Below are 22,126 nucleotides of genomic sequence, written 5' to 3'. Positions count from 1 at the left end.
ATCTGCCAATGTGGTATACTGCATCCGCTGTACCCGGTGTGGCTTCCGCTACATCGGGGAAACCAAGCGGAGGCTCGGGGACCGCTTTGCAGAACACCTACGCTCGGTTCGCAATAAACAACTGCACCTCCCAGTCGCGAACCATTTCAACTCCCCCTCCCATTCCTCAGACGACATGTCCATCCTGGGCCTCCTGCAGTGTCACAACGATGCCAGCCAAAGGTTGCAGGAACAGCAACTCATATTCCGCTTGGGAACCCTGCAGCCCAATGGTATCAATGTGGATTTCACAAGCTTCAAAATCTCCCCTCCCTCTACCGCATCCCAAAACCAGTCCAGCTCATCCCCGCCTCCCTAAACTGTTCTTCCTCCTACCTCAAGCCGCACCCCCATCTCCTACCGACTAACCTCATCCCGCCCCCTTGACCTGTCCGTCCTCCCTGGACTGACCTATCCCCTCCCTAACTCCCCACCTACACTCACCTTTACTGGCTCCATCCCCGCCTCTTCGACCTGTTTGTTTCCTCTCCTCTATCCATCTTCTATCCGCCTCCCACTCTTTTTCCCTATTTATTTCAGAACCCCCTTCCCCTCCCCCTTTTCTGATGAAGGGTCTAGGCCCGAAACGTCAGCCTTTCTGCTCCTGTGATGCTGCTTGGCCTGCTGTGTTCATCCAGTCCTGCACCTTGTTGTCACGGATTCTCCAGCATCTGCAGTTCCTACTATCTCCTCCAAGGGAGTTAGCTTTCTTTCCAAATTAATTTGCATAGCAAAGAATTTCTCACCTCTTTGGGAGCTGGTGGGGGTGCATTTTAAGTGGAGGAAAAATATGTAAAGAAGTGTCAAAGGGCTGGAGAATTTAATTTACATGAGATTATCCATTACTTCCTTTATTGTTTCTATGCACTGTTTTTGCTTTGAAAGGCTAACACGTAATGATTTAACATGATCAACTGCAAATGCACTCCCCACCCCCCCGAAACTTTCAGAATTTCCTTCACTCTAAATTTTGATAATTTTGATTAAAAGGTTCCCTCTGGAAGGTTGCGGTGTTCATAGGTATTTATTGTTTTGAGAGTTATCATTGTGTTCTGTAAAGCTGTATATAAATTCTAAATCTTATAGATTTGATAAAGCAATAAATATTTGAATAGTGCATTAAAAGAAACTTATTTACTCAGTTATGCCTCTTAACCTAAGATTGTGGAAAAAAAAGTTTCAGTATTAGGGGTGGCACAGAGGATCAGTAGTTAGCACTGCTGCTTCACAGCGCTAGGGACCCAGGTTCGATTCCACCCTCGGGCGACTGTCTGTAGAGTTTGCGCATTCTCCCCGTGTCTATGTGGGTTTCCTCCGGTTGCTCCAGTTTCATCCTACATTCCAAAGATGTGCAGGCTAGGTGGATTGGCCATGCTAAATTGCCCATAGTATTCAGGGCTGAGTAGATTAGTTGGGTTATAGCAGGGTGGGTCTGGGTAGGATGCTCAGAGGGTCATTGTGGACTTGTTGGGCCGAAGGGCCTGTTTCCACACTGTAGGGATTCAATGAATTTTAAAAAAAAGTACAATTTTATGGCCAAATGGCCCTGAAGGAACAGTGATATATTTAAAAGTTGGGATGATGAGTGAGTAGCTTGGAGGGGAGCTTGCACATCATGGTGTTCCCATGTATCTGCTTTTCTTGTCTACCCTGTCTTTATCGTGGGTTTGGAAGATGCTGTCTAAAAGAGCCTTGATTAATTTTGTCGGTACATCTTGTAGACGGTGCACGCCACTGCTACTGTGGAACTGAAGGGAGTGAAGACCATAAGAAATAGAAACAGGAGTAGACCGTTCAACTCATCAAGCCTGCGATAAGTTTAGCGTTCAATAGGACAATGGGTTGATCCAGTTGCAGTAAAATTTCCCTACTCTTATACTCTATCCCCTTGAAATAAGAGCCATCATTCCATTAGCCTTATCGATTCCCTGCTGCACCTGTGTGCTAGCTTTGTGTTTCATGCACATGTCAGTTCCTTTTCCAGGTTTTTTGTTTTTTCTTCATTTAAACAATGCTCTGTTCTTCTTGTTATCTTCTGAAATGAACATCTTCACATTTCTCCATTTGCCAACTTTTTGCCCACTTAACCTATCAATGTGTTTATATCCCTCTTACAACCAGCCTTTTCACCTTTTTGTTGTGTGCAAATTTGGTTACATTACACTCGCTTCCTTTCTCCAAGTCATTAATATATTGTAAACAGTTGCAATCCCAGCACTGATCCTGATTGAACCCCATTGGTCACAGATCGCCAGCCTGGAGAAGAACCCCTTATTCCCCACACTGTTTCCTCCCAATTCTCTATTCATGCTGATATACACCCTGCAACACCGTGGGCTGTTAGCTTACAACTTAACCTTTTGAGAGGTACCTTTGTGAATGTGGTGCCCATGAAATGGGCTGCTTTCTTTTTGGTGTCAAGCATTTTGTTTTGTTGGAGCTGTAGTCATCCAGGCAAGTGGGAGTATTCCATCGCACTCCTGACTTGACAATGGACAGGCTTTAGGGAGTCAGGAGGTGAGTTACTACAGGATTTCTAGACTCTGCTGTTGTCATGTAAATTCTGTAGCTACTTGTCTAGTTCAGTTTGTAGTCAATAGTAACCCTCAGAGGATTCAGCAATGGTGCCTGAATATCAGGGAGCAATGTGTATACTCTCTCTTGTTGAAGATGGTAGTTGCCTGACGCTTGTGTGATATGAATGTTACTTGCTATTTTTTCACCTCAAAGCTGGATATTGCCCATGTCTTGCTGCATTTAGGCATAGACTGTTTCAGTATCTGAAGGGCCACGCTGTGTTTTTCAGAGAAGGCAAAATGATGTTTCTCAGTGATGCATTGGATCATCTAGCCAAGAAAATAATGTGGATGCTGGAGATACTCAACAGGTGTCTCAGCATCTATGGATGGAAAGACTGAGCTAATGTTTCAGATTGATCAAGTTATTTCACTATGCAGATGTTGTTTCATCTGAGTACTTGCAGAATTGAGTGTTTTTGGCCAGTGGTGGTTTTGCATATTAATTGAGACTTTGTGTAAAGTTGTAGAGTTGTTCTGTTTTCATAGATGCCATTTTCCTTATACAGGTTGATGCAATACTGAACCTGGTGTCGACATTGATTCAGGATCAACCAGATCAGCCAGCAGAAGATCCTGACCCAGAAGATTTTGCTGAAGAGCAAAGTCTTGTTGGTAGATTTATTCATTTATTTCAATCTGAAGATCCTGACCAACAGTATCTGGTATGTTAACTTGATGGCTTTAGGTCTTATTCTTTCCTTTTGTAAATAAATGAAAAGATTTTGCCTGCTTTTGGTTTTGAGGCATTTATGGCAAATATTTTCCTTCCATTTACCTCTCAAAATAAGTGCCCCTTTTTGATGTTCTTACCATGACTTTTTTTCTTTGTCAGGAATTCCGAGTTCTGACAAACGAATTTTGATACTAGTATTTGGTTGATGAGCTATGAGATTCACTGTCCTGGTGTAACTAGGTAGTTTGGAGATTTTGATCATATCCATGTTATGGAATTGTCATTTAGAACTTGGAAATCCTGAACTGAGTTAATATTCATAAGAATAAAGATAATGCTATAGTGCAACTTCTCAGTGTTTGTTTAAAAACTTTCCAATAGTCACTTGGTTATGTAAAATTAGAGCAAGATTTCACCAAGGGAAATCCCAAATGGGATTATGAAAACTTGTGTGCCTAAACTTGACAGTTTACAGAATTGTGAAATATCTAGCTTTGGAACAAAATTAAAGCAAATTGCTTCTGCCTGTTGGACTGCCTGAACCAAAGCCCGTCCATAGCTGAATAATGGAATGCTTTTTTTTTTTGGAAGAGCACCCAGTGCTGTCTGAAGCCAGCTGATAATAGTATACAAAAGCATCTTGAGCCAGTTCCCCTCAGCTCCCATATTCCTAGGATGGTGATTGTTCAAAACCAGTGCTTGATCAAAACCTAGTCTTGAATGCTTGTACTGCATAAATGTGGTTTTAATGTGCAAGGCTTGCACATTGGTAAAATGGAAAATACATACAAAAATATGAGGGTGAGTACGTTATGTCTAATTATTTTGTCTTCTGGCAAATCATTAAGGTAAAATTTTGTCTTTACTGCCTTGGCGTTGAGTCTCTTGAGTGGAGTCCAAAGGGAAATGTGGTTGCAGTGGAAAGGGAAATTGCTTATCTGTTGCCAAAACATCTATTTATCCCCATCAATTTAAAGGATGGAAAATTCGGTGTGTTATTAGATGTTTGTAGTTCTTTCCCTTCCATATTTTCTTCTGTATTGAATCTGAGCCATGTGTAATATCTCTTTGTTTTGAGAAATATGTCAAGTTTTGACATGAAGTAGATGTAGTGGACTGACGAGGCAGTGTAACATGTAACACAACGGGTGAATTTAAGCTCTAAGTAAATCGCTTTATCTGACCTATTTGATTGTTTTACAGTTTAAACCAATTCGAAGTATATATTGTTCTAAATGTGAAATGTTGAGACATAGTCCATTAATTCTGCTGAACTAAGCTTGAGGAATTTATGTTAGCACTACCAAGATAACAAGGTTGCACTCCATAAAATTATTCATAGTGACATTTTTTGATAAATGCTGCAAATAATTGGCCTCTTCAAGTTAATGATTTGTTTTAAAGAAACAACAAAATCCTGCTAATTTGAATTTTGAATCTGGTCAGTTATTGAATTTGAGAGTAACTGATCGTTACCTATTTGCTTATTTCAGTCAGTCCACAGTATCAAAGCTCATACTGCTTAAGTAACAGAAGTACAAAGTTCCTTCTTGATCATAACAGGTCACTCAATAAATAAAATTCAGTGCAAGGCTAAAAATCCTGCAGCTGATGGTATAACTTCTTTACTTGTTGAAAGCTGTGACAATTTACATTCGAAATTAAGATAGCATATCTGAAGATGTCCTTAAAGCACAGCATTCCCTCTGGTTTTCTTGAGGGTATCTTCTTTACACTGCTGAAGACTGTCTGTCTGTCTGTCTGTCTGTCTGTCTGTCTACATTTGTAGTGTGAAAAGTAACTTGACTAATGCTGTTACAGTGAGAACTATTTAAAGCAGTTTAAGATTCAATTTGGTAGATGCTGAGTAGGAGCCAATATTAATATTAGTAATGAATGCTGTCAGTGAAGCAGTTTTATTTCCATTTCATCGGTGCAAATGTGAGCCTTAATTTGTTAGTGAAGTTAATTAGAATATGACACAATCTTCAAGAGCAGAGAAGGCAATAATCAAAATGATCAGTATCTGCTGTGGCATGGAAAATTTTGAAATATGTTTGAAAGGTTGACTAGATGGGGAGAAAAGACTGCAAACTCAAATTAGAAGGAGCTGATCTGTCCGGAGGGTTATTTTAATTCAAGTCTGTCTAGTTAGTTTATTAGTTGGAACAGTGACTATCACCTTCGCGTTGAGTTTCTACAAAGAAACCAGAGTCTCTTAGTCTTCAATGTACAAAAAAATGCTAAAAATACTGATCAAATCAGGTAATTGTGAAGAGACACATTCCAGACCAGTGACCTTTCATCCAAGCTGGAGTTCTGGTCACCTACTTAAATGTTAATTCTGTTCATCCCCACAGATGCTGCCTGACCGATTTTTATGGTACAGCATTTATGTTTTGTTTTCTGATTTCCAGCAGCTGTAGTGTTTTGTTTCTTAACTTCAGTTGACTGGCAGACTGTGTTCTCAATATTGTTCTTGATTTACTGCTTGGATTTTAACAAGATGTAAATGTGTACATTGACATCAATAAGTTTTATATTTGCATTGCAGAGGGTTAATATCTGAACTGCAAAAAAAAACCCACACATTGGATAGTAATTTACAATTTAAAACTGGCAGATTACACTTTCCAGAAATGTGTGTGCTGGTTACTGTAAACTGCATAAAGCAATTTAGGATGGTAACAGAGATAACAAGGTGTAGAGCTAGATGAACACAGCAGGCCAAGCAGCATCATAGGAGCAGGAAAGCTGATGTTTCGGGCCTAGACCCTTCGGATGGTAACAGTTGTTTCTTAATATAAACAAAATGACTGTTGTTGCAACAAGCCATCAGTGCCATTCTGTAATTCTCTCAGTATCTCTGTGGCAGTCATGGCGCCATTAATTCAGAGAGCACAGTTTTGTTGTAGGATGGAGCTGTGGTAATTAGATCCTTAGATTGTGTTTTTAAAAAAAAAAAGTTTCAGTGGGGGACTGTAGAAGTCCTTGCAAGTTCTGGCATAATGTATGTTGTGGCATGCCATTTGTCGTAATATCCTGGAATGTCTGCACTATAGTGAGGGCATGGATGTGCTATAAATGTTACATGTTTGCAGCAAATTGTCCCAGTCCTCCAATTTCCTGATCGAAGGAAGAATGGAAGCTTGAATATATAACATTGAACATTGATGCATGTCTTTTTAAAAAGTGCTTTTTCGTAAGGACTGCTATGGAAATGGAAGGGACACTTCTTGTATGTCAAAACGGATTTATGCTAATAGAAGTACTTGTGTGTTTAAATTTAATTATATCTGATTATTGGATCTCATTTGGCCTAAATTTTAAAATTTAAAAAGAGGTATTTCTACTCTATTTAGTCACTACTAAAGCTCTTGCCATCAAAAATTGATGGAAATTTGCTACCATTCCCAATTTTATGTGTAAACTTGATATATGGCTTCAGATTAAATATACTCTACAAAGGAAGTGTCGTATATCTTTGTTTGAAATGAAAGTGTATTTTTTAAAGTGATTTTTTTTTTTGTTTCATGTCATCTTTCTTTAAACAGATCTTAAACACTGCCAGAAAACATTTTGGTGCTGGCGGGAATCAAAGGATTCGTTTCACTTTGCCACCATTGGTTTTTTCTGCCTACCAGCTGGCCTTCTGCTACAAAGAAAATTCAAAAGTGGTGAGCTGGAAGCTTTTAATAAGTGTTTTTTTTTTTAAAATTATTAACGAGAAGAATGGATCTTTTCTACTGTTGGATTATCAGAACTCAAATTGATATTATTCTCTTTGTGGCCATCAGGTCCAGAATATATACCACCTTGGTCACTTTGATTTAAAAGTTGAAGGTCTAGGTGCTTATGATAAAAAAAATTAAATCATTTCAAGCAATATTAATTGAGTTGGGGTGGGAGGTCTGGTTAATCAATGCATATTTGAGTGCTTAGACTTGGAATACAATCTCAAAATTGTAAAAATGGCCCCAATAGTTTTTAATAAAAAAAGACCATAGCATTTTGTGTAGATTTACTTGGATAGTGGTAGGAATAGCAAACCACAGTTAGTGAGGAGAGACTATCTTCACTGGAGTAGAGAAGATAAAAGGAAGTTTAATAATGTTGTAATTATAAAAGGTGTTCTAGATTATCTATCAAAACCTTTCTAGTTGAGAGTTTGTGATGAGAGATCATCAATTTAGAATACCACAGGGGGAAAAAGAGGTTAGTAATTGCAGATGATACTAAATGTGGTTATTTTCTTCTTAATGAGAAAGGAGAAGTATAGAGAAACATGGGAGACTTTGTAGTTCTTGTTTACAGGTCCCTGATTATTCCTAAAGCAATCCAAAAATCTGGCACAGGTGTAATAGGTTGAGTGTTTTCTCTGTATCTGCATTGAAGAGTTTGTCACTCAAATTTCTTCACTGTATAGCATTAGTATTTCCTACCTTTTTAGTTAACTTGCTGTAATGACCACCTTCACCAATGGCAGCAAAGATGGTTGTGTTAGATGAGACAAAATAAGCTATAAAATCGTTGCACAATTTCCATTGCAAAAATGAAGTTAAAAATTGTGAACGGGACTTGATATTTACTGTTGAGTTGCAATTTAAATTTGTTTTATTTAGTGGCCTGCATTTAGCGTTATTATCCTTTCTGTAAGTGGGCTTTCATTCTGTGTAGTGTTGCCAGTGACTTTGAGTACAAATAGAGAATTTTATTGCAAGAATTGCTTTATCTTTGTGCAACCCATCCACAAGTGGTGTTCAACTAAGGTGAACACCTAATAGAACTTCTCCCTGATCTGCTGAAAGTTAAGGATCAATCTACCTTAAAAATATTGTTTTGTAAAAATGTTTGTGTGTAAGTAGCTGAGTTTAAGCTTGTTTATATTTCTATTATAAAACATTCAACTTCAAGATGCGCATTGAAATTAATTTTACTTTTTAATGTTGGTCGTGAGTAATATAATCATGGAGTCATACAGCATGGCAACAGACCCTTTGGTCCAACTCATCCATGACCAAGTTTCCCAAACTAAACTTGTCCCATTTACCTGTGTTTGGCCATATCCCTTTGAACCTTTCCAATTCGTGTACCTGTCCAAATGTCTTTTAAATGTTGTAACTGTACCTTCATCTACCACTTCCTCTGGCAGTTCGTTTAGCTCCCTCACCCTAGGCCAAAGACCTTTTCTATTCACCTTATCTATGCCCCTTCTGACCTTATAAACATCTATAAGGTCACCCCTCAACCTTCTGTGTTCAGCCTCTCCTAACTCAAACTCTCCATTCCCAGCAACATCCTGGTAAGTCTTTTCTGCACCCTCTCCACTTTAAAAATATCCTTCCTATAGCAGGGTGATGAGAATGGCACAAAATGTTTGCAAAAGTGGCTGCTTCAACGTCCTGTACAACCTCAACATGACATCCCAATTCCTATACTCGAGTCTGAGCAATGAAGGCAAGCATGCTAAATGCCGCCTTAACCACCCTCTCTACCTGTGATGCATATCACAAAGTATATACTTGAACCCCTAAGTCTCTCTGTCCTACAACACTACCTAGGGCCCTACCATTAATTGTATAAGTCCTACCCTTGTTTGTTTTACCAAAATGCAATACCTTGCATTTATCCAAATTAAACTCCATCTGCCAGTCCAGACTCCATTGAACTGATTGATCAAGATTTCTTTGAAATCTTAGATAACCTTTTTTCACTGTTCACTGTTTTGGTATTATCTGCAAACTTAGTAACCATGTCTCCTACATTCTCATCCAAGTTGTTTATGTAAATGACAGACAGAAGTGGATCCAGTACCGATCCCTGTGGAAAGCCACTCATCACAGGCCTCCAGTCAAAAAAAAAAACCCTTCACCACCCTCTGTCTTTTACTGTCAAGCTAATTTTGTATCCAATTGGCAAGCTCCCCCTGAATCCCATGTAATCTAACTTTACTAATTAGTCTACCATGTGGAACCATATCAAAGGCTTTACTGTTTCAGAAGACAGTAAGGACTGCAGTTGCTGGAAGCCAGAGTCAATAAACATGGACAAAAAGAAAGTTGCTGGAAAAGCTCAGCAGGTCTGGCAGCATCTGAAGGGAAAAACAGTTAAGGTTTCAGGTCCGGTGACCCTTCCTCAGAACTGATGGTGGCTGGGAAAATGTCAGTTTATATGCAGAAAATAGGAGTTGGGTGGGGTACGGAGTAAACGATAGGATAGAGCCCAAAGAGAGAGAGACAGTTGGACAGACAAAGGAGTTGTAAGCTATCAGGCTGGGAGGGTGAATAGTTGTTAATGGGGACTGTTAGTGATTCAATAAACATGAAGCTGGACAAACGCAGCAAGTCATACAGCATCAAGACTGCCCTGACAAAGGGTTTTGGCCTGAAACTTTCACTTTCTGCTCCTGTGCTGTCTGACCTGTATTTGTCCAGCTCCCTTTACTGTTTCATGTTTCACGTGATTAATGAATTTGAGTGGTACTCTAAATATTCATGCCAAAGCATTTCACCTGATTCCATGATCTGAATTCATGTTCATTATAAGTTGATTAGCGATCTGACTTGCACTGGTAAATACTTTGACTAATTTATAGTTCACACATTGCTTTGCTTTGACACCAGTTATTTTACACAGGTTGATGCAGTATGAATACACAGTTGTTTCTTACTTTGGAATGTAACCTGATGCAATTACGATGAATTCAGCCAGTGTTTGACGGGTATATCTACATTTATAAGATTTGGTCCCAGTTGCATCTTGAATAGTAAATTTTTCAGTGATTTTTCTGGTATCTGCCTCCATCTCAACCAGAGGCCTCCATCATATTCTATTCAACTGGGAACTTGGTTTCAGATCACATTTTCTCCATCTCACTGATAATGTATAAGTTTCTATCCCTTTCTCAATTCTTTTGCTCCAGAAATCGCAATAGCTGCACTTTACACTTCTGGCTTAATTACTTGATTGTTTTCCTTGCCAGCCTTTAGTCCTTCATACTCTATAAAATCTTGATGTTTAAAATGCTGCATGCATTCTGGCTTGTCAGCCATGTCGCTCCGCCTTGTCACTGAATTGGATCACCATCCCTGAACTATTTAAGTCCTTGTCTTCAGATTCCTCAAAGAACTGGTTTACCTCTCAACAAGGACTCAACACAACCTACCTGCTGAATCTTTTCCACTCTGCACCTGATCCTCCACCCAAAACACTCTCTTGTTTTGTTTCTGACTTTTTCTATATGCTTCTGACCATTGTAGTGTTGATTTCACCTGTATGTGTGCTATTCTTTGGAATTCCTGAAACTTCTCTGCCTTGTTTCCTTTCTTCTAAGAAATCATTTTGGGATGAAAATAAAAGCAAATTAAAGATTTGTATCTCTTCTTTGAAGCAATATCAGTTCTTTCTCCAAAATTGGTCAAATTGATACTGAGAATTTATGGAGTCAACTCATCTGAATCCATTGAGTAAAATTAGATTGATTTAATAATGCCAGTTTAATTGCAGTTTATGCCAAACATTTTATTGCTGTGACCTGTGTTGAGTCACCAAACTTTTTAAAAAAACTAGCTGCAAAGTTCCTCTTAACTTGAGCTCTTTGTTTATTCCATCTTCTAGGATGAAAAATGGGAAAAGAAATGCCAGAAGATATTTTCTTTTGCCCACCAGACTATAAGTGCCCTAATTAAAGCAGAACTTGCAGAGTTGCCTCTCCGTCTGTTTCTGCAGGGAGCACTTGCAGCTGGGGATATTGGATTTGAGAACCATGAAACTGTGGCTTATGAGTTTATGTCACAGGTAAGAATTAACATTTTTGTGTGGCAGGAATTTTTAAGGTGTTCAAATGGAAGAAATTCTGGCAGTAAGATCTAAACTTTTTGGTTACTGTTTTATTATAAAATGAGTCATTAATACTTGACTTTTCCTCCTGCATGTCTCAGAATTCCCAGCAAAATAAATTCCTGCATTAGCGTGTTACAATTGTAGCAAACAACTTTTGCCACAATTGTTGTGTAATTTTATACTGAAGCCTGCTTTCTGAATCTGTCGTACCAAGTCTTGTGATTATGACACTTTACTGAAACATATTTTCCAGGCATTCTCTCTGTATGAAGATGAAATCAGTGATTCCAAGGCGCAGCTAGCAGCAATTACATTGATAATTGGGACATTTGAGCGCATGAAATGCTTCAGTGAAGAGAACCACGAGCCTTTGAGGACACAGTGTGCACTGGCTGCTTCAAAGTTGCTTAAGAAGCCAGATCAGTGTCGTGCTGTTAGCATCTGTGCTCATTTATTTTGGTCTGGGCGGAATACTGATAAGAATGGAGAGGAGGTAAGAACTTAAATGTTTAGCCATCAATAAACTACTTAAATGTAATCAGGCCTTTTTATGTTTGTGTTTATTAACTTTTGTAAGAGCTTGCTGTAAAATTGTAAATATTGATAAGACTTACTTCACTTTTCAACATTTAGATTATTGCATTAAATACCGGATTTATTTTCTACAAAATAAGTAATATCTAAATAGTGAAGGAGTATTCAGTTTGACTGCATATTCAGAAGGCTTAGAAGTTTTGCCCTCAATGTCTCCATACGATGCAACAATTTGAACTTTCAAGTTGCATTGGAATGCCGACTTAAAATATTGTTGTTCACCACTTTGATCTTTTCAAGATGCAATTGTAATACTGTGGTGCATAAAACCGGAGCTGCATTTAAGAAATTTTTGATTTTGGGCCCTACATATCAGTAAACTTGTATTTCACTATGTCCAGAATATGTTGTGTACTTTACTGGTATTCGGTGATTAAATTTGTGACATGGATGTAGGCTTAACAATGTAACTTCCTAAAACCTCTACCTTGGAAATATTAGGAAATTGTTCTTCGAATAAATATTCTAATTACAAAGTGCTGCATGTATATTGTTCTTGGGATAACCCAAGGACACAATTGCTGGCACTGTGATCATATATTGAGCTATTTCTTTTGTGTTTTTGGATGCTTAATTGAACACATTGAATTGTTTAATTTCCATTTTCTCCTCAAAGATTCACGACGGCAAGAGAGTGATGGAATGCCTTAAAAAGGCTTTGAAAATAGCCAATCAGTGCATGGATCCATCGCTACAAGTACAGCTCTTCACTGAAATTCTTAATCGATACATATACTTTTATGAAAAAGAAAATGAGGCGGTAAGCTTCAACTAGTGATTATTACATTATTTACTTTGACAGTTGTCCTTTTTTAGCACACTTTACTAAAAATCTGCTCGCATGTGTAGGCTTTTTTAAAATGGATAACTTCTCCGCTTATAAGTCAAGTGGGCTAAGTGAGTACTGCTTTTAAAGGTCTGTGCTCAATTGATAGCGTCTATCCTAATGAGACACAGCTTTGCATATTTTGGACTACATTTGCTGGAGAGTTCTCTCACAGGCCCTTCAGCATTGAAAATAGAAATTACACTAATGTTTTGAGTAGAAATCATTAAAAGAATTTGACTTCCTTCAGATCTGAATAGTTCTCATGGAGAAGGTAGAGTGAGCAGTAAAGTTTGCTACATAAATATTTATCTAAAAACAGTGAATGGGTTTAATGACCAGGCTTTGCGTTTTTTTAAAGTGTGTTGACACAGTGAAGAAAATAGATGGGCAAAAGTCATAAGCTGTGAAAATAAAACCGGTTGGTGTAAATCTCCCCAAGATGTTATTAGGGAGCAAAAGGTTTTTTTTGTCCAGTCATAGAAGACCTCTCTTTCGGTTCAAATTGTTTTACACAGCAATACTTATTAACTTTTTTTATGACATGCAGACAAACCTGTTGCATGTTCCTTTCTAGTCAGGACAATATGGAGGTGCGGCGTACATGGTTAACAATTGGTTTTGGTTACTTCACATTTTTCAGCGGACAATAGTCACGATTCCTGTTTGGGATCCCCATCCAGTAAACTCACCTGAAATCCACACGATCATGTTAGTTGTGATTACCACCATCACCATCAGCACCACCACTTTCAGTGTTCGCATCATTTCTGGATAGTCATGTTTTTTGATTCCTACTTGAATGACGGATGCCTGAGTTAGGTGTTTCAAGTCTGCTACGCATGGGAGACCTATGTTTTGAGACACTGCTTTTTCCTCCCATCAACCCTTTTCAATGCAATCTTCAGTCACCATTGTTAATCTTCTATTTCTTGTACTAGTTCCCCCAATCTCAACCCTTTTGAGATTTGACAACGAAACAAGTTGTATACATGGCATTTTTAGCATTTAAAAATATACTTGATGAATGTATTGAAAATGAACACCATGAAGATTGTGCGAGATGAAAGACAAGGATCAGAATGATTTTGAGAAGATCTTTTGAATTTCATGTGAACAGTACAGTTTGAATTTGATGCATTAATTTCTGCCCCACCTAAACATTAAAACACCTCAAGTCCAGTAAGACATTGCTGCATTTTTTGACTTTTTTGACCTCTGCACAACTGTTAACACAGCTGAATTTAACATTATCCTCCAATTCAGTCAGGTTGCCTTGTTCTGAACTATGTAACCATAGTCAGAGCATCCCTAACAATGGTTTCTATTACTGTACATTTTTTCTCTATGCAATCTTGAATCAAACCATGCTTCTTTCCACTTATTTACCAGTTGCCTTGGTGATATCATCCAGTTGTTTGCATGATGCTCCTTTCTGAATGTGGCTGTAATCTCAGTTAGACATATTTGAATGTGCAGCATTAAAGGGGGAAAATGCTTTCAAAGTTAATGTAAATATTACAAACTTTCCCTTAAACTTTTGTATGCAGGTGACTATTCAAGTTTTAAATCAGCTTATTCAAAAAATAAGGGAAGATCTCCCAAACTTGGAATCCAGTGAAGAAACTGAGCAAATTAACAAACACTTTCACAACACACTGGAGCACCTGCGTCTGAGGAGAGAATCACCTGAAGCTGATGGACCAATTTATGAAGGTCTTGTCTTGTAGCTCAGCACCACACAAGTTTATAAAGATTCCAGAAAACAAAATCCCTATTACATCTCCTTTTCTGTAGTAGATGGTTATAGAATGTGCCTTTTAGACATGCCAAGACAATAGGAATGCCATTGAAATGTATTATACATAGAATATTCTATCTATTGACCAGTACTACTTTCAAGGAAGACTTTCCTTTGATTTAAGCCAGTGAAATTAAAAATCTTAATGTCATTTAAGAGATTGTTTTATCTTCCACAACATGACCTTGTATTTACCTTTATGTACACATTTCAATTTGAGCCAAAAGTGACCACACTAATCTGTTTTATAAACTAAATTGTCTTGCAGTCTAATGTAAAATCCCTATATCTGATGCTTGAAAGTTAGCTGTTTCAGCAAACCTCTAGCAGTTCACCACATTTTGTTTGAGAGTCAATTAATTTAAAAGCCAGTAGTTTATTTCAGCTGAGTATTTGCTCATGAAATCTTTTCTTTTGAAGATGGAAGTTACAAAATATCCTGTTGGATAGAACAGTAATTGTTTCAAGGAAGTGAGTATGCAGATTGGATCATATAGGAGTAGGCTAACAGGTCCAATTACCTCATATGCTATAACCATCTGATTTTATAATTGACAAATTTCAGTTAATTATAAAGCTAGAAATTACATGGGCACAGTTAACATGCAAAGGTTACCAGTTTCAAATTTGTATTTAGTATGTTAGAAGCAAACTTTCTATATTGTTAATTGGACTCTAATTCTCTTAGGAATCCAGAAATCTATAACTGTACCACACTAAGCTAGAATGATAAAAATTAACCCTCATTGGATATGCTGTTAAAAGATTTGTAACATTTTACCTACTTTTCACATATTACAATATGTTTTGTAACAAATTAGCCAATTGAGATTAGTGTACTGGAGCTCAGGACAAAGTTCTGAAACTGGCATTAAATTAACTTAAATTGATCTTTTACTTGCAAAATTCGCTGAAGTTTGTCTTACTGAGTTAATAAAGAACAGTGCAAGTATTTTGCCTCTACTTTTTACTGGACACAATATGTATGATATCTAAAACAGAATTTGGTGAACCTTTCACAGCTTTTTATTATCCAAGAAACCAAGTTAATTTTAAAGTAGTATTAAAATTTAAGAACATGCAAGTTCACACTGAACTTTCTACTTGCAAATTTTCAAGTTTGGTTTATTTTGTCATGCACAGAATATTGTAAAAGCTAATTAACTGGTCCATAATCCCAAAATTCTGCAAATTCTTCCCAGTGTGTAAGTGTACAGATCAAGAATATTAATGGTTTGTTCGGTTACTTCCCTACATGACCAGTTGTTAAAATTCTGCTGTCAACTGAGGCATCCAAGATTAGGGAAATGAAAATTACCAGTGTGTCCTGATTTAAGTAACTATCTATTATCTCTGCTGGTAGTGCATCTTTTTGGACTTGAATGCAAGGAATTTGATGTTTCTGTGGTCAGATAACTTAAATGTTCACCATGGATGCTCGCACACGATCATTGCACACTTGGGTGGGTTACTGGAAGATGACCAGACTAATTTAACCATAACTTCTAAAGCTGTTTACTCTCTAGAATAGTTGAGAAAATAGGGAAGGGAAGTACCATAAAGTGCACCCTTTTCATTAACATGTAATTGGAAAACATTAATGTGGCATAATATTGACAATATAGCTGCTGTTTTGACTAACTTTAAATATGCATGCAGCTGAATAGAAACTCGTTTCCATATGTTTCTTGAGCATCCTCCTGGAAGAAAATGCAGTTGAACTTTGCATTAGCTGAGAGCTATGTGAATCTTATCCTTCTCCATTCTGAAGGATTGATTGGAAAAAGTGTTAATCCATTTGTAACAAGTCCAGTTTTTGTACAGATTGTCAAATTATAAAGGTTGTCTTCCAAATTATGCATTATACTAACAGATGTGAGGCTGTTTGTGATTTTTTTTTATTGCAGCCATTTTACATAGTGTCAATTAATTCCAGTAAATCTGTTTAATGCACCTCCTGTGTGACAGTTCATAACCCAGCAATTTGCTGGCTATTCTAATCTCTGTTTGCCACCTAAAAGAGAAGGAAGTTCTGCTTTGTCATAATTATTTTGACAAAATAGCAAGCGGCATACCACTAAAGGAAAAAGTTTTGTAGCTTGAGATTACAAAAAACAACTTATAATATACCCCACTGTGTTAAATCAACCTTTCTAGGACAAGTGGTGAATTGACCAGTTTCTACACCGTGGATTTACAACATGTATTGTTTAGTATTTTGTACCTATCTTTTTCTCTGAAGGTGTATTTTTTTCCCATTGCCCACTCAAGTTGCTCATTGAGAACCATTTGTAAAATTGGAAGCTAGCTTCTCAAATCAAAGCAATTCATAGGTTTGACCCGAAGAACTTTTTTGTTTAAAGCTTTCTAATTGTCTGACACTGTCTACAAATGGCACACTTTTAGAATCTGCATTGTACTCTACATCAGTCAAGCAGGTGAGCTAGGTGAGAGACTTCTTGCACATTTTAAAGGTAGAGAAGTCTTGATTAGCAGGATGATGAGAACTGTCCAACGTTAATTCACTGAAAGCAGTGTATCTTATGCCCTAATTGTTTTACATTTGTCAGTCATTTTCCTTAATCTGTGAAAACTGTTGCATTGTTTATTTTAGATATTGATATTGCTTCTCTAGAATGCTTACTCCTCATTATGCTGTAGGTGTAGCAGTAATTTTGAATTCTATAGTAGTTGTAAAGACTATTCCTAAAAGTAGGCACATCACGTACTTCATGTAAAATCTTGAGCTGCTAAGTTGATAAAAGGGTGGTGTTTGCTGTATTCAGAGGTTTATGATGTATTTGTACACATGTATCCTTGCAACCAAGCATGTATTCATTTCCCCATTTGAGAAATGAAATATACTTTTTGAAATCACTGTAACATACTTGTAAGCTTTATAATTCCTTTGTAAATTAACTGGAGTATTATGGTCAATGTATTCAACAAGAAACCTATTAAAATGCTTGACCAAGTATGGAGTGTTCATTGTACTTTATGCTTTTCAAAACAGTTCATTATCAATGAAATTTTGCTAATGGAGATGTTTTGAACAAAGCTACTCTTGATGGCATAGGGCAAGAGGAAACTAATATGAAATTGGAACGCAGGAAAGATGCATGAGGCTTCAACACATGAAAGATGCGTCAACACCTTTTAAGGTGCTGGGAAATGGAACTTCCAAAAAAAAATTGAAGGAATGCATGCTGAATATCTTACAATACTCTGCCTAAAGTGTGGTTGGATGCCAGTTGGCAGAATAGTGCTTGCAATTAAAGAAGTGAGAATTAATGTTATAGCGATTATGGTAGACAGATTATGTTTACTTACTTGGTTGATCAGTATACTTTATCAACTCAGTAAGAAAACCTGTATTGGAAATTTTAAAGCTGAGATTAAGACCAAATATGAATGAAAGACACCAGGAAGATGGCTACAGGGACTGACATGAAGAGTGAGATGAGCAGAACTGGTACTGATGTCCAATTATCATCCATGCTCCCTGTCTGCCCATTTAGGGTGCTCTTTATTTCCATGCATCTAACCTTAGTAGTTGGTCATCACATCTTGAAAGGGTTTTAACACCTCAGAAGCAAATTTAACAATCTGACTATATTTGAATAATTGGGATTTCTGCCCAGGAAGTGTAGCTTCAAGTGCCATAGTATTTAGGGCTCTTTCTTCCATAGCTTGGAAACAAGTTATAATTGTTTTGACTAAGTGCCTTGCAGCAAGAGATTAAAATTTTCAATATTGCCTCTTAAGAATTTCTCTTTTTTTCAGTATTCAGCACTTCCTTCTCATTTTCTCGAACTGCAATGTGACTGCATCCCTTGACAATACTCTCCTGTATTTGTGTTGACATGGGTTATTTGGATTCTGTCTTGGGTGCAAAATTAAAATTTGTCAATAATGTCTTATCTATTCAAAGTCACAACACACTTAATTTCCTAAACAATATTTAAATTGACATATGCCTGATTTCTTATGCTGGTAAGTTGATGTTCAAAATAATTGACTAGCCTCTACACAGCCATTGCTGTAAACACCTTCTGCAGGGGGAAGAGCTAGTATATTTTATTGCATGTGTGCAGAGTTAGATGATGTAGCAAATACTGTTTGAATTACGTCAAGATTTAGGTGACGCAAAGGTTACTCGGACTTCATAATGAAGTCTAACTTTTAGATCCATGTCAAACCTCTATTGCAAAAATAGGCTAATAAGCAAGGTGACTTTTGTACAACATTGTACAAACATTCAGCACATAAATGGTGATTAAGAATCATTAACCGTTAAGAAGATGTCACTTCAGTAAGCCAATGTATGCAACATAAACACTTGAGGTGAAAATCTTAAACATTTATTAATTAGAGTGGACATAAAATTGATTGCAAGTTCCACTTCTGGGAGTTTAAGTTTTAAAAATTGCACACAATGCATGCAGGAGAACTGTATTTATAAATCTGAAGATTACGTGCAAATAACATTAGTCTATAGCAGCACTACCTAGACCCTGAAAAACAAAGTTATTTTCACAATTTGATTTACCCTCTTGTTTAAGCCTATTTTAAAATTTTTATTTGCTATCTCTGATCCCAGGGTTGAAAATTCCACATTGAGTTGGCTAACTGTAACTGGGACATACTTGACTCCTGACAATCTGATGTTGTATAGGCTAGATCCAGAGTGTGAATTCCCAGATCTGGAACTGGGGTTGCATCTGAATTTTCCCAAACTGAAGCTTCAGCTTAACTGAAGTAGCCATTTCCTACCTCATCAAAACAGCTGCCTCATGAGTGGGACTGTTAGAATAACTCCTCCATAAACAGGATCCCTCTCCTCCCTTTTTGGTGGTTTTCAAATCACTGACCACCCTTGATCGGCTGTGATGGACTGGGCATGTTGTATGCGTGACTGACACGAGACTCCCCAAACAGGTGCTCCACTCCCAGCTCCGAAACAAGAGGCATGTCCCAGGTGGACAGAGGAAACTCTTCAGTAATATCCTTGTGGCCTCACAGGCATAGTGTGGAATTCCTACCGATGCCTGCAACCCCTGGCCCAAGGCCATCTAAAATACAGGAGGAGCGTCCGGGAAGGGGTCGAGTGCTTTAAGACTTGCTGTCAGGAAAAAGCGGAAGCTGGACAAATACAGCAAAAGGAGTGTGCCGCCACACCAAAACCCCACCCCCTCCTTCCCACGACCACCTTTTGCCCCAAGTGTGGTAGAGTCTGTGGAAGCTGCATTGGTCTGTACAGCCACCTACGGACTCACCCTGAGAGTGGAAGGGTCACCCTTGCCAACGACTATAGTAAATGACCATTACATCATTCCCCGCAACCCAGGAGGCTGAATTTCCTTACCCCTCAATGTCTTGAACTTGGTTTCTAGTTTCCCACCTTCCCACACGGTCTCTGAGATCATCTTGTCTACGAGATCTACCTCCTGCTCTGTGAACCCTATTAAATATTCAGGTACACAACTTCACTTCCTAACAAGCCACATTAGATGATATTAGTAGTTCTCTGTCCTCCGGGTTCTGCTCATTTTTCCTTCAATTCTTTACCCCTCCAGCCTTGCAAACAGTTGGGCCGTCCCCAATTTCTCTTCCCTCTAAAGTCCTTGAATGTGTTTCCTCCAAACTTCATGCCCCACTTTCTCAGTATTCCATTACTGAAACTTGCAAAACCATAAGAAATAGGAAAAGGAGAAGGCTGTTCTGCCCTCAAGCCTGCTTTGCCAATCAATAGGATCATGGCTGATGCAACATTCCTCACGTCCATGGTCTTGTCCTTTTCCCAAAATCCTGGTTATCCTACTGATCAAGAATCGATCTAGCTCTGCTTTCAACATATATAAGGACTCAGCCCTCTTAGCTCTCTGCAATGAGTTCTGGAGGAACTCAACCCTCAGATGAAATGCCTTCTTTTCTCAGTCTTAAATTGGCACCCCTTTATTCTGAGATTGAGAATTTATTCTGAGAATATCTCCATAGCGCCAATCAACCATCCTCTCCTGCCACAAATGTTGGTTAACTCAGTTGGCTGCACAGCTGGTTTGCATTGTATAGTTACACCAACAGCTTGGGCTCAATTCCTGCACTGGCTGAGGTTACCATGAACGACTTTCCTTCCCGACCTCTCCCCTTGCTGGAGGCATGGTGACCCTCAAGTTAAACCACCACCAGCTGTGTGTTTCTAATGAGAGAGCAGCTCTGTGGTCTGGTTGGATAATGGTGACTTTTTACCTGCCAATCATCAAAAAAGCTCTTGTGGGTTGTTAACTGTGATTTTGATATGATTGTAACAAATGAAAATTATTCCTCTTCACCCTTGACCTGTGTTTGCAGCCTTTGTTAGTTCATCATGCCAGTTCCCCTAATATCTCTCTGCCATCCAGCTGAGTAGGAATTTTTCTATTTATTCCTAGGATGTGCACATCACTACCTATTTCTAATTGCCCTTAAGATTGTTATGAGCTGCTTCCTCAAACTGCTGCAATCTATGATTCAAGTACACCTACAAGAGAGTGTATTCTAGAATTTGACCTAGTGACAGTGGAGAAACTGCAACGTAATTACAAGTCAGATGGCGTGGCTTGTAGCTGTTGGCCTTTTCTTCTCGAGTTGAAATTGTGGGTTTCAGTGGTGGTGTCTCAACCTCAGAGTTGTTGCAGTGATTCGTGTAGAAGGTACATTCTGCTGCCACTGTTGGAGGTGGAAGGAATGAAGGTTGAATATGTTAGGATGCTAATCAAGCAGGCTTCTTTGTTCTAAATGGTGTTGAGCTTCTTGTGTATCGGATCTGCAACCATTGCCGTATTATACTATCCTGGGATCCATGAATAGCTCTTCTCAAGCCTGTGCTGACAAGTCATGTTTTTTTTGTTGAACATTTTTTTGAAAGTTTGACTATAAAATGCTTAGTCAGATAATAAAACCTATATAGAATTGAAAGATTAAACTTTAACCTTTTCCACATCTAAATTATAAATATTCATGCAATTCTATACAGCAGTCAACCAAATTACCAAATAACACATGGCAGTGAAAAGCATATGAGAGTTGACGTCGGTGCAATCTCCAAAGTAGCTTTTTGTAATTAGACTGTGAATACATTGATGAATATTCATTAGTCCAACAAAAATGAGTAATTGTATTTAAGATTCTGACAGTGAATCATATCAACACCTGGTTAATTAATTAGCTTCTTTTTATTCATGAGATTTGAATCATGGAGATGTGGAGGTGGATAAATGCGTTGCGGTTTTATTTGATTTCTGTTGCCTTCCTCAAAATTAGTTTCCCTGTGGAAATTGGTGAAAGTGTAGTTATAATGGTCCTTGAAAGTATAAATTATACAGATTAAGGAGGGAAATAGTCATTACTATCTGATGACCTTTTCATTGTTCCATTTTTTTCATTGTGGAGGCATTTTAATTAACATCAATTTTGAAAAGCTGGACCTATGTCTGATGTGTTCTGGAAAAATAATTCACTTAAATGAAAAATTCAATTGCTGCAATTGAACAGCAGGTCCTCAAAGACTGAACATCGTCTTCCTGCAGTGGACTTTTACTTGGACAGGGACAGAAAGGTCTTTCATTTATATAGAGCTTTTCTCAATCTCCAAATTGTTTTGTGGCCAATTGTGTTTTTTTTTGAGAGTATTGTAGAGAAACACAGCTAATCTTCACACTGCAAGATCTCTCAGAGCACTGAGAATCATGATCAGGTAGTTTTTTTTTTCTATGATGTTGGTTGAGGGATGA

General features: G+C 38.0%; 1 protein-coding gene across 1 annotated transcript in view; it reads left to right on the top strand.

Moving 5' to 3' along the window:
* Nucleotides 1–17,329, top strand: part of vps35 (VPS35 retromer complex component) — a 159,204-nt gene extending 141,875 nt beyond the window's left edge. The window contains exons 8-14 of the mRNA XM_048605981.1: nucleotides 1,030–1,043; nucleotides 3,105–3,280; nucleotides 6,846–6,968; nucleotides 10,909–11,088; nucleotides 11,387–11,626; nucleotides 12,344–12,487; nucleotides 14,104–17,329. Coding sequence (XP_048461938.1) covers nucleotides 1,030–1,043; nucleotides 3,105–3,280; nucleotides 6,846–6,968; nucleotides 10,909–11,088; nucleotides 11,387–11,626; nucleotides 12,344–12,487; nucleotides 14,104–14,283 — 1,057 coding nt within the window. The 3' untranslated portion in view covers nucleotides 14,284–17,329. The remainder of the gene's footprint in view (nucleotides 1–1,029; nucleotides 1,044–3,104; nucleotides 3,281–6,845; nucleotides 6,969–10,908; nucleotides 11,089–11,386; nucleotides 11,627–12,343; nucleotides 12,488–14,103) is intronic.
* Nucleotides 17,330–22,126: the final 4,797 nt, after the last annotated feature.

This window comes from Rhincodon typus, chromosome 15 (assembly GCF_021869965.1).
Source record: "Rhincodon typus isolate 14 chromosome 15, sRhiTyp1.1, whole genome shotgun sequence".
NCBI classification, from domain to species: domain Eukaryota; kingdom Metazoa; phylum Chordata; class Chondrichthyes; order Orectolobiformes; family Rhincodontidae; genus Rhincodon; species Rhincodon typus.
This window is presented reverse-complemented; position numbering and strand designations above follow the sequence as displayed.